The 12,805-nt window shown below is 46.7% G+C and overlaps 1 protein-coding gene across 1 annotated transcript; it reads right to left on the bottom strand.

The window, feature by feature from the left end:
* Positions 1 to 8,840: 8,840 nt before the first annotated feature.
* LOC144094757 (uncharacterized) lies at positions 8,841 to 12,191 on the bottom strand. The gene is made up of 2 exons (XM_077628667.1): positions 12,076 to 12,191; positions 8,841 to 10,415 (listed from the first exon to the last, which is right to left on the bottom strand). The coding sequence occupies exons 1-2, from the start codon at positions 12,085 to 12,087 to the stop codon at positions 9,558 to 9,560; spliced, it is 870 nt and encodes a 289-aa protein (XP_077484793.1). The 5' UTR covers positions 12,088 to 12,191; the 3' UTR covers positions 8,841 to 9,557.
* Between the last annotated feature and the right edge of the window lie 614 nt (positions 12,192 to 12,805).

The raw sequence follows: 12,805 nt of genomic DNA, 5'->3' as shown, positions 1-12,805 counted from the left end.
TCAATAGTTTGAAGATACTGACTCAGGATAAAAATTCTTATAGAAAAAAGATCAAATGCTTTTATAAGTTTTAGGTAGCATGGGCCAAATAGATATCCAATTTCTCTTTCAAGGTCATCGTTATTCTAGAGAATTGGGTGTCTTCGTAACGCAGCATTCAGCGTCATAAGATTGTTTCATCACTCCTGCATATGCGTGGTGGATTTATGTTTGGAAATTTAGCGAATCAATCAACACGTAATCAGTATAGACGCTTTACAGCGCGGGAGCATGGGCGCAGCCATATTTGGTCACGTGACACTTCCGGCATCGCCGGCCTTCGGGCCTTCTCGTTCCGATGGGTTCCCGGTTGCAAGACGCTTCTCCGGCTCTCGCACTGGATAACAAGCTGTCGGACGGCATAGAAACTTGGTGCGTGTCTGGATAACAAGCTGTCGGACGGCACAGAAACTTGGTGCGTGTGCGCATAGAACGTGTTCGCACTGGAAAATGTTTCTTTCAACCACCTCATTTACTCGTCTCCTTCAGACTGCCCGCATCGGCTCGAATGTGTCAACAAACCGCGGTCAGCTACTTGCGCGTTCATATTCATTCCGTTAATTCACCGTCCGACGCTACTTCTGGACCGTATAACTTACTGCCAAACTGCAGACTAAAAGCGGGACAATGCCTGAAAGCTTGCTTTTTAGGGCTGGATATTTTTGCCGAATGGAGGAATATGTGTTCACCGCTGCTAAGAACATTCACCGCTCAGCACTGTGCACGAGACTTACAACCGAATGTGCACATGTGTGGGGTCACCGGCCGATTTCACAGATATTTACTTTATCATCCGTTAACATTCCGCCTTCCAAAGGAAGAATATGGATGTTGTTCAAACACCCGTTCAGAAGATTGGCGACGTTCGACTGTGCTCTCTTGCTAAGTAAAAACTGAAAGCAGCTCCAGAGTTGGGCCCCAGCAGATCTAACCAGCCGGAATAAGCTGAAATATACGAAGCCCTGTCATGATAATATTTCACCGCTCCCCCTACGCGCATTAGCCTTCTTCTGTAGACCTTTGCATCAGGCGAGAGAATTGCCGAAACACCTCCTCTGAGGACTGTTTCAAGCGCTACGTTGCCGTTTCCACCGTGCGAGCGTCTAGTACGCACGACAGTTTAGTGAGCACACGCCGACGCCCAGGGAGCACTTATTGCAATCGTCTAAAAAAGCACCTATTATATTCCATGCATTCGATCAGTTTTTGTTGAAGATAAGAAAGGTTGCAGGCATGTGCACGTTGACCTTCCTTCTTCGCGCAATGAACTATGAACCTGTCCGCACTAATATCCACAAGATTTTTTAATACACTGCGAAAAAAAAAGTAACATTACAATGGCTCACTATATTACTGCTGCGAAAGTATCACTAGCTCGTTCAGACATTCCCGCAGCTACTGCTGCCGCTGAATAAACTGGTGCGTTGGGTTTTTACTTTTTTTCGCAGAACAACAAATTAACATTATGTTCTTCCTGAAAGCAGCATGAACTCGCAAGACAGCTCCTGGAAAGACGGCGGCTTGTGTCGCGAAGTGGTCCAACAGTAATAAGCGCGTGTATTTTCCCGGCACTATGCCACAAAGATATTAGCTCGACGTTTTAATTGACGCATGCGCACAACATCCGTATCACAGCTTGGTTGTTTTCGAATCACTTGACATTCGTACAAAAGCTGCGCAGCAGCAATTAGCACTACGCGCCGATGCTGCTAACGACGGCTCCAGAGGCCATAAGTGGCGGCCGTCCTAGTGGCGCCACCTCTCGTGGACAGAGCGAACTGCTCACTGTAAACAGATATATCTGTATGAGTACACTACGAATAGAGAAACAAAATTACATAACTTTATGCTTAGAGCACGACCAAATATAAACTGTGGCATGATTTACCTTTGTGAAGTAAAAAGCTCTGTTCTTGTTCGTTCACGAGTAATTACCCCTTTCGGCATTGGTGTCCTCTTGTGAGGACATACAAGCAATGCTCTTTTCGATGCCTTTTTCAATGACAGTCACTGAGAAAATATTAACTTGGAACAGAACGCCCCCCTTTTTATATGCGCTCTAATTTTGACTTTCGTGCTTATCGTCGGGGTTGAAAACGACGAAGAAGATGGCGCACGGCACACATCAAAGAAGCCATGGGATTTGCAAGTTCTATCGCTTTTATAACGAACTCCTAAATTGTGGATGCGATATTCTGATACATTTTTTTCGACTGTGCTGCAGACAGTGCGCCTATTAAAACATTTTGCGTGGACAATAACAACTGATGCGCACCATTCTTTCCATCTCCTCATATGAGGACGTCAGAGCTCGGTGCTTCGTGTGCCGCTCTAGTGAAGGCAGCAAAGGCTTGTTCATAAAATTACTTTAGCATTATGTTTAAACCAGTGAAATTGCACCTCAGATCTTTTTCTTTACGTGAAAACGTCACAGTGGGGATTTGTGGAATTACCAGACATTTTCGTCTAATTCCACAAAACCAGTAGAATGTAGAGATATAGAAAAGAGAGAGAGGCTTCTACCAGTGTATCTTCGCCGATATAATTCGTAGAAGGAAGAGTAGAAAACTGGGCTTGTCCGCTTTCTACACTAGTGTAATGAACGTATCGGCATCAATTGACAGTACTCGGCAACAGAGAAGTAGCGGAAGGCGGCCATATTTCCCATTGCACTCACGAAAAGACCAAGCTTTTCGAAATAGTCAGTACTCAGTGGTCGAAGATGTTTGATACGATCGAATTGGTTTACCTGTGGCCAAGAATCAGAAACGGTAGAAGCCAGTAGGCGGTACCAGAACACTCAGGATCGGTTGGAAGAAATGACTGAGATCCACGCTTGAACGACTGAAAAAAAACTGCCTCCAGGCTCTTCATGCGCCCTAATTGCTGCTCTAAGCTTGAGTTATGTCCAGGTTAATCGAGATGCCATTTTTTCGCAAGAAAATAATTGCGCACCGAGGAGCAGTAGAAGATCATGTGCCGCTTTGATGTCTATATTGCAACTACTAGGCCCTGGCGCCCACATATGAGGATACGCTCCCATCATTCGGCACCCGTGCATACACGTGATATCTTACGCATGACTGTTTCGGTTACATGTTGAGTAAATATACTAAATAAGGAAATAAAAATTTATGATAGTGCAATACATACACGAGGCGCTGCTTAAAAACACTCAAAATCTGAATGCATTGATTTTCGGCAATTGTTGCTTGGGGGTTTTGTATCTTTAAGGTAGAGCTTTCGGAATACTGCCACTTACACCTCATTGACGTCAAATTTTCTTCGCATATCTGTACATGCATCCTAGCACGCATTAAAGTCTTACAGCGCCAAATTTCAGGGCGTGCGTCGTGAATGAGGAAAGCTTGTGATGTTGTGTGTCCCCAAAAAGAGACTGTGCGATGAAAGCGGTAGGTGACCTTGTTTTGTCGTGGTAATGCACTCTGCTACTCATTTGACTAACCTCGTGCCTTATTCATTTGGCTTCCTCTCTGAAACGTGTTAGCATATCGCAATAAATATTGTTGTGAAGGAAACACCTGCGTGAGTATTCTCGGAAACAAACATAGGAAAGTGCGCTTCAGGAAAAACTTGATTCTGTTCTTGCGCTGCGGGGATTCTCTTGGTGGAGGCACAATTTCCGCTTAGTCTAGGAATTGAGCCACAACGTAAAACTTTAATCTGAGACGAGGTGACAGTCTGCCACCGATTTTAATTCACGGCTGCTAAAATATCCTGCACAACAGCGTGCGCTGCTCATCAGATGGCGCTCCTATCGGTCACCTGTAGATGACGAAGCAGAGTAATCACATCTATGCAAAATTGTCTTAATATTTGCCCCGCACCGTCAGCCCGAAGCGTTTCGCCAATATCGTTCGCCTGACTATCTATCTACTTCGCAGTTCAATAATACAAAAAAAACGTGAAGCAAGATACGTAATAGAAGCCTACAGAACGCGAGCCGGCCATATAATATAGGTCTCAGTTCGACGCGCAGAGCCAGCCTCTCATCAGAGCCTAAAACCACTCTACTGAGCCTGGATGACAGAACTCGTGTGTTGTCTCATACTGATTCCTTTTGGCCTCTGTCATCCTATTCCTGTCAACTCCCAGATCTAGGACAAACCACGGCGGATGTCAAGACTAAAAGGGAATTGAAAGTGCACAAGCGTTATTGTGCGGTGGCTCAAGGCATTGACAGCCGCTTATTCGACATGAAGTTGCCAGTGCAGCAACTAAACTAATGAATAGCATGAGCAGACAAGGAAATGGAAATGAGGGGCTCGTTACGGCATACACATTAATGAAGCAAACGGTCACCGAAAGCAAATAGCAAAGAGGAACGCTTCTATCGCTCTTTGTTTAATTGTGGTGTTGACCAGTAGGCAGTTAACAGCGCAATTAATTTACTGATGGAACATATTCGATTAGAAACTAATGCTCCTTAGTTTCGGTGACTTCGCTGCTTTCAATGAACCGCATGGTCGTTAGAGACAATCGACAAAGAAAGCTTCCTTCCTTCCGACCATCTTGCATTTCTTGCGAACAAAAGCCAGTTTGCTTTTATTTCTAAACGTAAACGGATCTTGAGGGCTTCTGGATGTATTGGCATGCATACGGAATAACTGTTTTAATTTTCATAAACTAATCTTTCCGCAGTTTATATATTTTTTTACCCACAGTTCCATTTCTAGCATTACACCTTGATAGGGGAGGGAGGGGGTACAAAGTACAACAAAAAAAAAAGATGAAAGGCCGCCGCGGAGGCTCATTGGTTATGGCGCATGGCTGCTGGCCCAAAAGACGCGGGTTCGATCCCGGCCGTGCCGATCGCATTTCGATGGAGTCTAAGTCTTAGATACCCACGTACTGCGCGATATTAGTGCACGTTAAATAAACCCAGACGGTCGAAATTACCAGTAGCCCAACACTACAACGACCTTCATAGCCTGACGCTTTGAGACGTTCGAGCCTATAAACCAACCAAACCGAAAAATCATAACGGGAGAAACCAGGCGCTGTGGTCTGTTTCAAAATTCGGAGAAAAAAAAACGACATTGTGGTCAGTCATAAAACTCGTCGACTCTTTCAGACAGTTATGGAGACATCACATCACGTGACGTTCCACATTTCACCGCTTCCCCATCCCCTCTTTCCACCTGCATCGCAGCAAAAGGAAGCCCCATCACTGAAAAGGCTCGGTGGTCCGTCCTAAAATTCGCTGATTCTAAAGTTATCGCATTCCCAACACGTAATGTAATTAAGTGTGGACATAGATTTTTTCTTTATTACGGACACTATCTTCCGTTTCCCATACTCTGAATATTGGATTGGGGGGGGGGGGGGGGGCGTAAGGTGTAGGGGGTAATGGTGCCGTCAGTTCGGGGCCTGGAGATTTGCTGACCGTAGGCTGGCTTACAAAATCAAAGCCAGTCCAGTAATATACAAATACTCCGCGAGGAATGTCGAAGGGCTGGGAGGTGGTTGTTGCTGGTAAACTGCAGGCATCGTTTCGTGTCGGTTAGCGAGCCTGGATGGAACTCTCTTGCAGTCGCCTCTGATTGGCTATTTATACCGTCGAGAGACGTTTTGCTGCGCTTTCCATGGCCCCGATTCTCCGGCGCTGTTAGTTTTTGCCGCTGCCATGAGGAGTACCAGACTGACCCGGCTCTTGCCAGTGATCGGCTACAGCATATGTGTACTCCCTCTGTTGTGTCATGCGGCCATTCTCGCCTACTCATAACTTCGGAGTACGAAGCTTAAAAGAACCACGCGGCTCGACACAGCTGGAACCGGACCCAAAGAACAAAAAACTACGGTACACTTTGGCAACTGAAGTGTTCACAGGCGAAAGCCGACCATTCTGTGACAATTTTCACTATGCCGTGTCGACTTCCGGTAGATGTGACGTCAAACCGTTCCCGTGGCTATATTGATACCCAAATTATACATCTTTCGGGAATCTTAAGTATTAATTACGCTTCATTACACAATTTTCCATCTAATTTGACACAAATCCAGTGTTTTTCCGACCATTTTGTGACAATTTTCACTATGCCGTGACGACTTCCGGTGGACGTGACGTCACATTTTTCCTGAGGTTATATCAACGTCCGCGTTATTTTGACCCAATTACGACATTTTTGTCTATAATAAATTAACTAATTACTCTACAGTCATGAAACTAGGCTTCTGGATTCATTGTTTCCTCTCCTATCGGAAGCAACCATTCTTTTTCTCTATCTTTCTTAGTTGCCGAGTTAAACATGTGACACCCTCTGCTTACGGGCGACAGTATGAGCCATTAAACGCTTTCGCCTTAAGAACTTGACCCTAGTGCGCCTCAGTGACATCGGCACATATGGCCAATAAGGAAAAATACTCGAATGTTAAAACTGCTGATTGTGTGTGTGTAAGGGAGGGTCGACAAAGTGAGCTGAGTTCGAGAGAGGACCACCACATTTTGCAAAGATAGGGTCAGAGCGAGGGAGGGCCAGAGAACTTTACAAAATGAGGTCGAGGGTGAGAGAAGACCAATGATTTAATGGTAAGGGTGAGGGAGGAAAGGCGAACATAAGGGCATTTGCCCATCTCTGTGAAGCGTGACACACTTTGCTTTTACAAATACCTCATATCTCCCCCCAAGCCCATAGCCGTTCAGTTCAGTTCAATTTAGTCCAGCCAGACGCAAGAGACAGGCGAACCATTATGATTCGGCTTGTCACGTTCGATGATAGGCAAGCTTTCAAAGGTGTGTGAATTTCAGTGCCAGCTGTTCGCAACACTGCGCACGAATTTTTTTCTTATTAGCAAGCGACTTGATATTTAGTGACGAGGTCCAACGCCAGTGCTAGCTCATTACCACATGAAAAGAGCCAGCAGCACACGCGGCACTTATCTCATCATGTCAGAAATCGGCTGCTTTGATTGCGCGTATTGCCGAGATAAATTGAACCGCCAGTAACCCTCAAACCGCGCTTTAATTTGCAGGGTATCTCACGTTACTTGAGCCAATGGATTGGGGAACACTGACGCATACTGCTGCAATAAAATTTAATCGTCATAGTGTTCATCGCCAAGAGCTATCAGGAGCAGCTTTTATTGCCTATTTATTTAACGTTGTATGAAATTATTTTAAGCACCCCATGCAAAATCTTGTTCCGAACGTACAGCGCGGGAAGCACTCATGCACTTGTTGTCGATATGAAAAACCTAGAGTCTCGTGTAATGTTATCAATCACTAAACAGCATTTTCGGAGACCCTAGGCGAGCTCCGGTTTGCGCTGCCCCACGTCTTTGCAGCAGGAACGATCGGCCGCAGTCTTGTGCATCCTCCGGAGTTTTACGCGCTTCCTTCTGACCAAGAAAAGAATTTCCCTAAATTAAGGCTACAATCATAAAAACTGTGTAATTTTCGGATCCTCACGACAGCTTAAAGTTTTCCAATTGCAATTTTTGTTGTATATTTGTTACTTATAAAGTTAGCAGATGTAAGATATCCGACTTAGCGCATTAATCAGCGAAAGCGTATTTGCATTAGCGCCTGAGAAGTCTGGAATGGCAGGCCCGTTTCACTGGCGACTGCCCGGTTGGGCAGAGCCTTACAGGCCAGTTTAGGCGTCTATATATTCACGTGCGTATTCGGCCTTCTTTCGCTGGCGGTCTTCGGTTCGATCACGTTTCCGGCAGACTTCACTGGCTACAGGGCCAACTTGCAAGAAGCAAATTAGTTCCCAATGCTGTCCTATTCGCAGTCTAAACCCTTCGTTGGGTTCTGCAAGGTAATGTCCCGCAATTGGCTCACTGGGTCAGTGGACACCGTAATCGTGCTATGCGGTGGCAGGGGTATCCCCCCAAATATCACATAACGTGTCACACGGCTGCGGCTGCACTCCATAAATGGCTTGTCTAAATGGCGTTGAACAACGCTATTACAGCTGTTGCTGTAATATTTTAATAATTGAGCCTAACCTATTCACAGCACTGGTAAGAAATAGAAAGTAACAAAATTTAATAAATGACAACTTCGCAGTTTAAATTTCATTTTCGCAGAATCTGTCTTTACTCCTCTGTTTTGCCTTTCTTTATCCTTTGCTCATGTGATGAGGACACCCTGTATCAGTCAGAAGTCAGATGGGCAATGAAATGCCCTCCTCCAGGATGCTTGCTCGCAACAGCGCTTGTCTTCCAGTTCCTTCATTAACACCAACAAAATGCTGATCACAAGATTTCCTTTTTCTGTATCTAAATACGGCTATATATATATATATATATATATATATATATATATATATATATATATATATATATATATATATATATATATATATATATATATATATATATATATATATATATAGCCGTATATATATAGCCGTTCGATACAGTGGTGAGGATACCCTAAGGTCTCAGCGAACGTGTGCTGTCATAAAGGTTCATTAATTCATGTTTTTCATTTAACCTTACGCGTTTATAATATATTGCATATTATCAACTACCTTACGCCGCAAAAGTTGCTACAATTTTACAGTACAACTATAGGGTCCTTCCCTGTTGCCGTACTACCTCACACGACTTGAATTATACCATCATTCATAAGGTTTGTGGCACGGAGGTCTCGTCTTCTCGCCATTACATGTCTTTGTCTCTATCAAACGATTTCTAGCAATCGCGAATGTAACAACATGCAAGTAATAGAAAGGAACGGCGTACCTTGTGCGAAATGGCCACACCGTGTCTGGGGCACGCAGATTGGTTGTTCGCAATCGGCAAAAGGAGTTCTTGCTTAAAAACCAGCTTTTATTTACAACATAGTAATATATACACCCTGTTATAAAGTAGCTCTTAATAAGCTGTAGAAGAATGGCAGATTGGGCGTCTGAGTTCTTCAATAAGCGTCTGAGTTCTTCAACACTGAACGTAAAAAACCGTCTTAAGAGTCCAGCTCTTTACATAATGTCTTTATGAAAAATGAGTAGATTTCGTTTATGTACATTAACCATTTTGGTCTTGCAAACGTGTTAATGAGTTATCTAAATATTTTTTTCATTTTTTTCTCTTATTGTTTAGAGGGAGTCTGGGAAACGACAAGGACCTGCGCTACACGTCTCAACCATGAGGACGGGACATAAGTATGACGCTTGCACAGAAACATGGAATTACGCCTGCACAGAAAGCAACACGCAATATCGACTGTTACTCTTACACTGATGAGACACATTGTTGCGCACGCTGTACGCGGGACGTTTCCACTTTCGCAGAAAAGAATGACTGTGCAGACAATAAGACATCCTTAAATAATTGTACATCAGTTGCTCATTAGCAACACATGGACATTCCCTGTGTGAGTTTAGCCCAAAATTTAGCTTGGCCCGGTGAGCTGACACCTCAGGGTATGCCATAAATACATATCGACGAGTCGACAAACACATTGCATGGACTCGACAGGGACAAGACTAGACACACATACTTGCTGCCCGACGAAGTCCCCATGCCCCTACTTCGGCCTAAGTTTGTCACCAGATGGCGTTCCCGCCCTTGAGGGGCAGGGTGTCTGGCCCACCGTCGGGCAGGAAGCCGCCTGTGACTGGCCCGGACAGGCCACCCAGGCCCAGCTGGGCAAGCGTGTTAGCGTTGAGCACAATGGGGGGCAGGATCTCAGGGCCGAGATTCTTGAACGAGTCCTGCGGCGTCGGCAGCACCAACTTCTTGTTGTTCTTTGCCGCCGGAGCTGGACCGCTGAATGACTTGAGGTCCTTGAGGAACAGGATCTTTTCTGGCGACTGCAGGTTCAGGTTGCTGCTTCCCGAGTTGGAGCTGGACTGGCTCTTAGTGGTGGTCGACGGCGAATTGTGATGCCTCAACTCTTGTATCAGGTACGTGGGGCCCGCCGAAATGGTGCCTCCCCCGGCTATGGCGTTTGCTAGGTTCACTGGTAGCGTCGCCGCGAGCCCCGCCGCCACATTTCCGCCCGGGTTTCCTGCTAGGCTGTGTATTTGGATAGGGGTCACCATGGGGTGGAGGGGACCGGGCAGCGGAACGGGCGCCTGGAGTAGGCCCGGCCCGTGGATGGGGAACATCTGGATTGGCTGGATTGGCTGCATGTGCGGTCCGTACGGCAGGAACGGATGCATAGGCTGCAAGTAGGGAGGCGGAGGGGGAAATACTGGGCCTCTGGGGAACATGGGATTCAACGGGTATACGGGATGGACCATGGGCGGCCCAAAGCCGTTTCCTGGAACTTGCTGCTGGTGGTTCTGCTGTGTCTGTTTCTGGTTGGGAAGATTCTTGAAAAGCACCAAGGCTCTGCTGCCGAGACGAGGCGTGCCGGCTAGACTAAGGCTTAGTGTTGCCCACAGCAGAGCGGCTTTGGCCTGCGATGAAAAAAACAACACAAATTAACTGTCGGTAAAGTAACGCAATCTGCGCAACTATTTTCGTGAATTTGTTTATGAAAGAGAAAGTAATTTTTTTCCGTTTTTGCAGCCTGCTGGCCTGCCTTCACTCATCTGCAGTAAGCCTTTCTCTTTGTTTTATCACATAGGATGTAGATACGTCGTACTGAAAGGCTAGTGAGTTTCTATTGAAGTAAAAAACTTCTCAGGCCACACTGTAGTTGCGATTCAGGTAACCTAACGTAAAATTACGATGTGAAACCTGCCAGGAAATCTGCAATGCCATCATGAATCTTATGCTAAGTGGCTTCACGTAATCAAACAAATGCGCTCGCTATAAAGCTACCAGATGCTTCCGATTCACGTCAGTCTTACTATCCATCTTAGCGGGCGGAGTGGATAGTTAACCGCGATCTTGATGGCTATTTTAGAATAACTTATTTATGAAAAAATCACCTCAGTAAACTTAGGGAGAAAACTTTTGCCTGAAGAAAACTTGGTGTCATCTCCTCTTTAGCACGCACTGGCCCGGAGAACGTTAAATAACGCTATGCTCTCCATCATCTGCCAGCAAAGTGGAGATGAGGCGAGAACTAGTGAGAGCTTAAAAAACAGAAGATAATTTGTCGCGTGTGCCAGCCACGTGACAGGTTTGCCTTATTCTGGGGAACATTTGAACAAAGCAGCCGGCGAAAGCGGAGCCTAATAACGCATGCCCAGCTCGCCTACGCAAACGAGCTTGTAGTCTAGTTAATGAGAAGGCAGTGAACACAGTTGTTCGCCCGTGAAACCTCCCTCCGCCCCCTACACGCGCACACACACACACACATCTTATAACGCGCCGTCTATTACGCTGTTCATGATTTCTTTTGCCTGAGTTTAGCGCACGCAGACTGAAAACTTTCAATGGAAAGGTTTTTTACGATAAGCATGTTTTAAACTTGCAAAGTCGAAGACAGGCAGACTTGTACACCCGTAAGCGACAAACAACATAAAATGGGGCAGGTAACGCCATCAGTGTGCCAACCGCGAACTCTTTGCACATAGGTAAGGTATGTTGGCAGCCCAGTTTCTATCGGGTTAGCGACAATTAAAAGGGCGCGTATAATATTTTCGAGAACTACGAAAGTGAACAGCGGTGGTTATCGTTAACGGAGGCAGTTACACAGTGTGTCACAGGAAAGTTTAAAAGCGGATGATTACACTTATTTTGAACAGGAAAGGAGCAGAACAGCGCGACATCGGTCACAAGATGCACATCACAGCATCTAACGTTACGATTCTAGTACAAATCACAGCTTATCTAAGCGGACCAAACGCCAACCGCCTTTCCGACAAACACGAAATAAGCAGCCCGCCCACGAATGCTACAGCACCCACTTAGAATCAAACTTCGACCGCGATGCGAGCAAAAAGAGTTGTCCTCGTCTAGGTCATGACTGGAACAATTCTCATTGCCCAAAAGAAACGCCACTGTCAAAACGCCGAATCAATCCGCGCGGATTAGGAGACGGAGGTCCTGACGCTGAGGTCGCCATGTCCTCTGCAGTGAAGCCACCGCCGGTCGAGCGGCCACCGCACACACTTTCGGCGAGCGGCGGGGCGCGCCCGCTCGGCGCAGTGGACCGCGACTACTCACCAGGACGTGCATGTCTGAGCAGGAGCGATCGACGGCGGCGGCAATCCCCTATTCAAGAATCCCACAAGTTCAAATGATGCGCAACAGGCCGCATCCGCGCCGCTTTTATACCTCGGCTCCTCTCTCTCCTCTGCGCGCCCAGCAGGGACGGGCCACCGCGTCCGACTTTGTTACACAATTTTTATTCCTCCTCTCCCACTAACCTCGACCTCCAGTGGCGACGCGGCAGCGCACCTCGATCCGTTTCGATTCAAGTTCGTCGTACTTTGGCCAAGAAACTGCCGCGAGACGTGTAAAGAATCCTGCCCAGATTGGCCGCTTCTCTCGCGCAGCCTCGGCGGCAGCATCGGGCCGCGCGCCCCCTCGCCCTCGATCTCGTTCATTGCGCTTTATTGTTTGTGCGGCGCGCGCTGGCCCCCACTCTCCGCTTCATCGAGGCTGCACAATGCTCCAAACGGGCCGCCGAGGACTCTAATCGCAGAACGCTCCAGATACCCTTCCACTTAGCGCGCATCGGGCCCGCCAGAGAATATGAAACCTGTGGGACGCACGCACAATGCGCAGAAGGAGAGCAAAAGAGAAGAAGAAATAAATGAAAGACGAGCGCGTGCGTAGCTGCTGGCGGCGTGGCTGCACGTACGCCCGTGTGTGAGGACTCTCAGTTTTCGGTAGATTCGAGGCCGAGATACGAACCCGTCTGCAGCACTCCCCTCGGCGCCTTGCACGAGCG

Source organism: Amblyomma americanum, chromosome 1, assembly GCF_052857255.1.
Source record: "Amblyomma americanum isolate KBUSLIRL-KWMA chromosome 1, ASM5285725v1, whole genome shotgun sequence".
NCBI classification, from domain to species: Eukaryota; Metazoa; Arthropoda; class Arachnida; order Ixodida; family Ixodidae; genus Amblyomma; species Amblyomma americanum.
The sequence above is the reverse complement of the archived record's forward strand: the minus strand, read 5'-3'. Positions and strand labels throughout refer to the sequence as shown.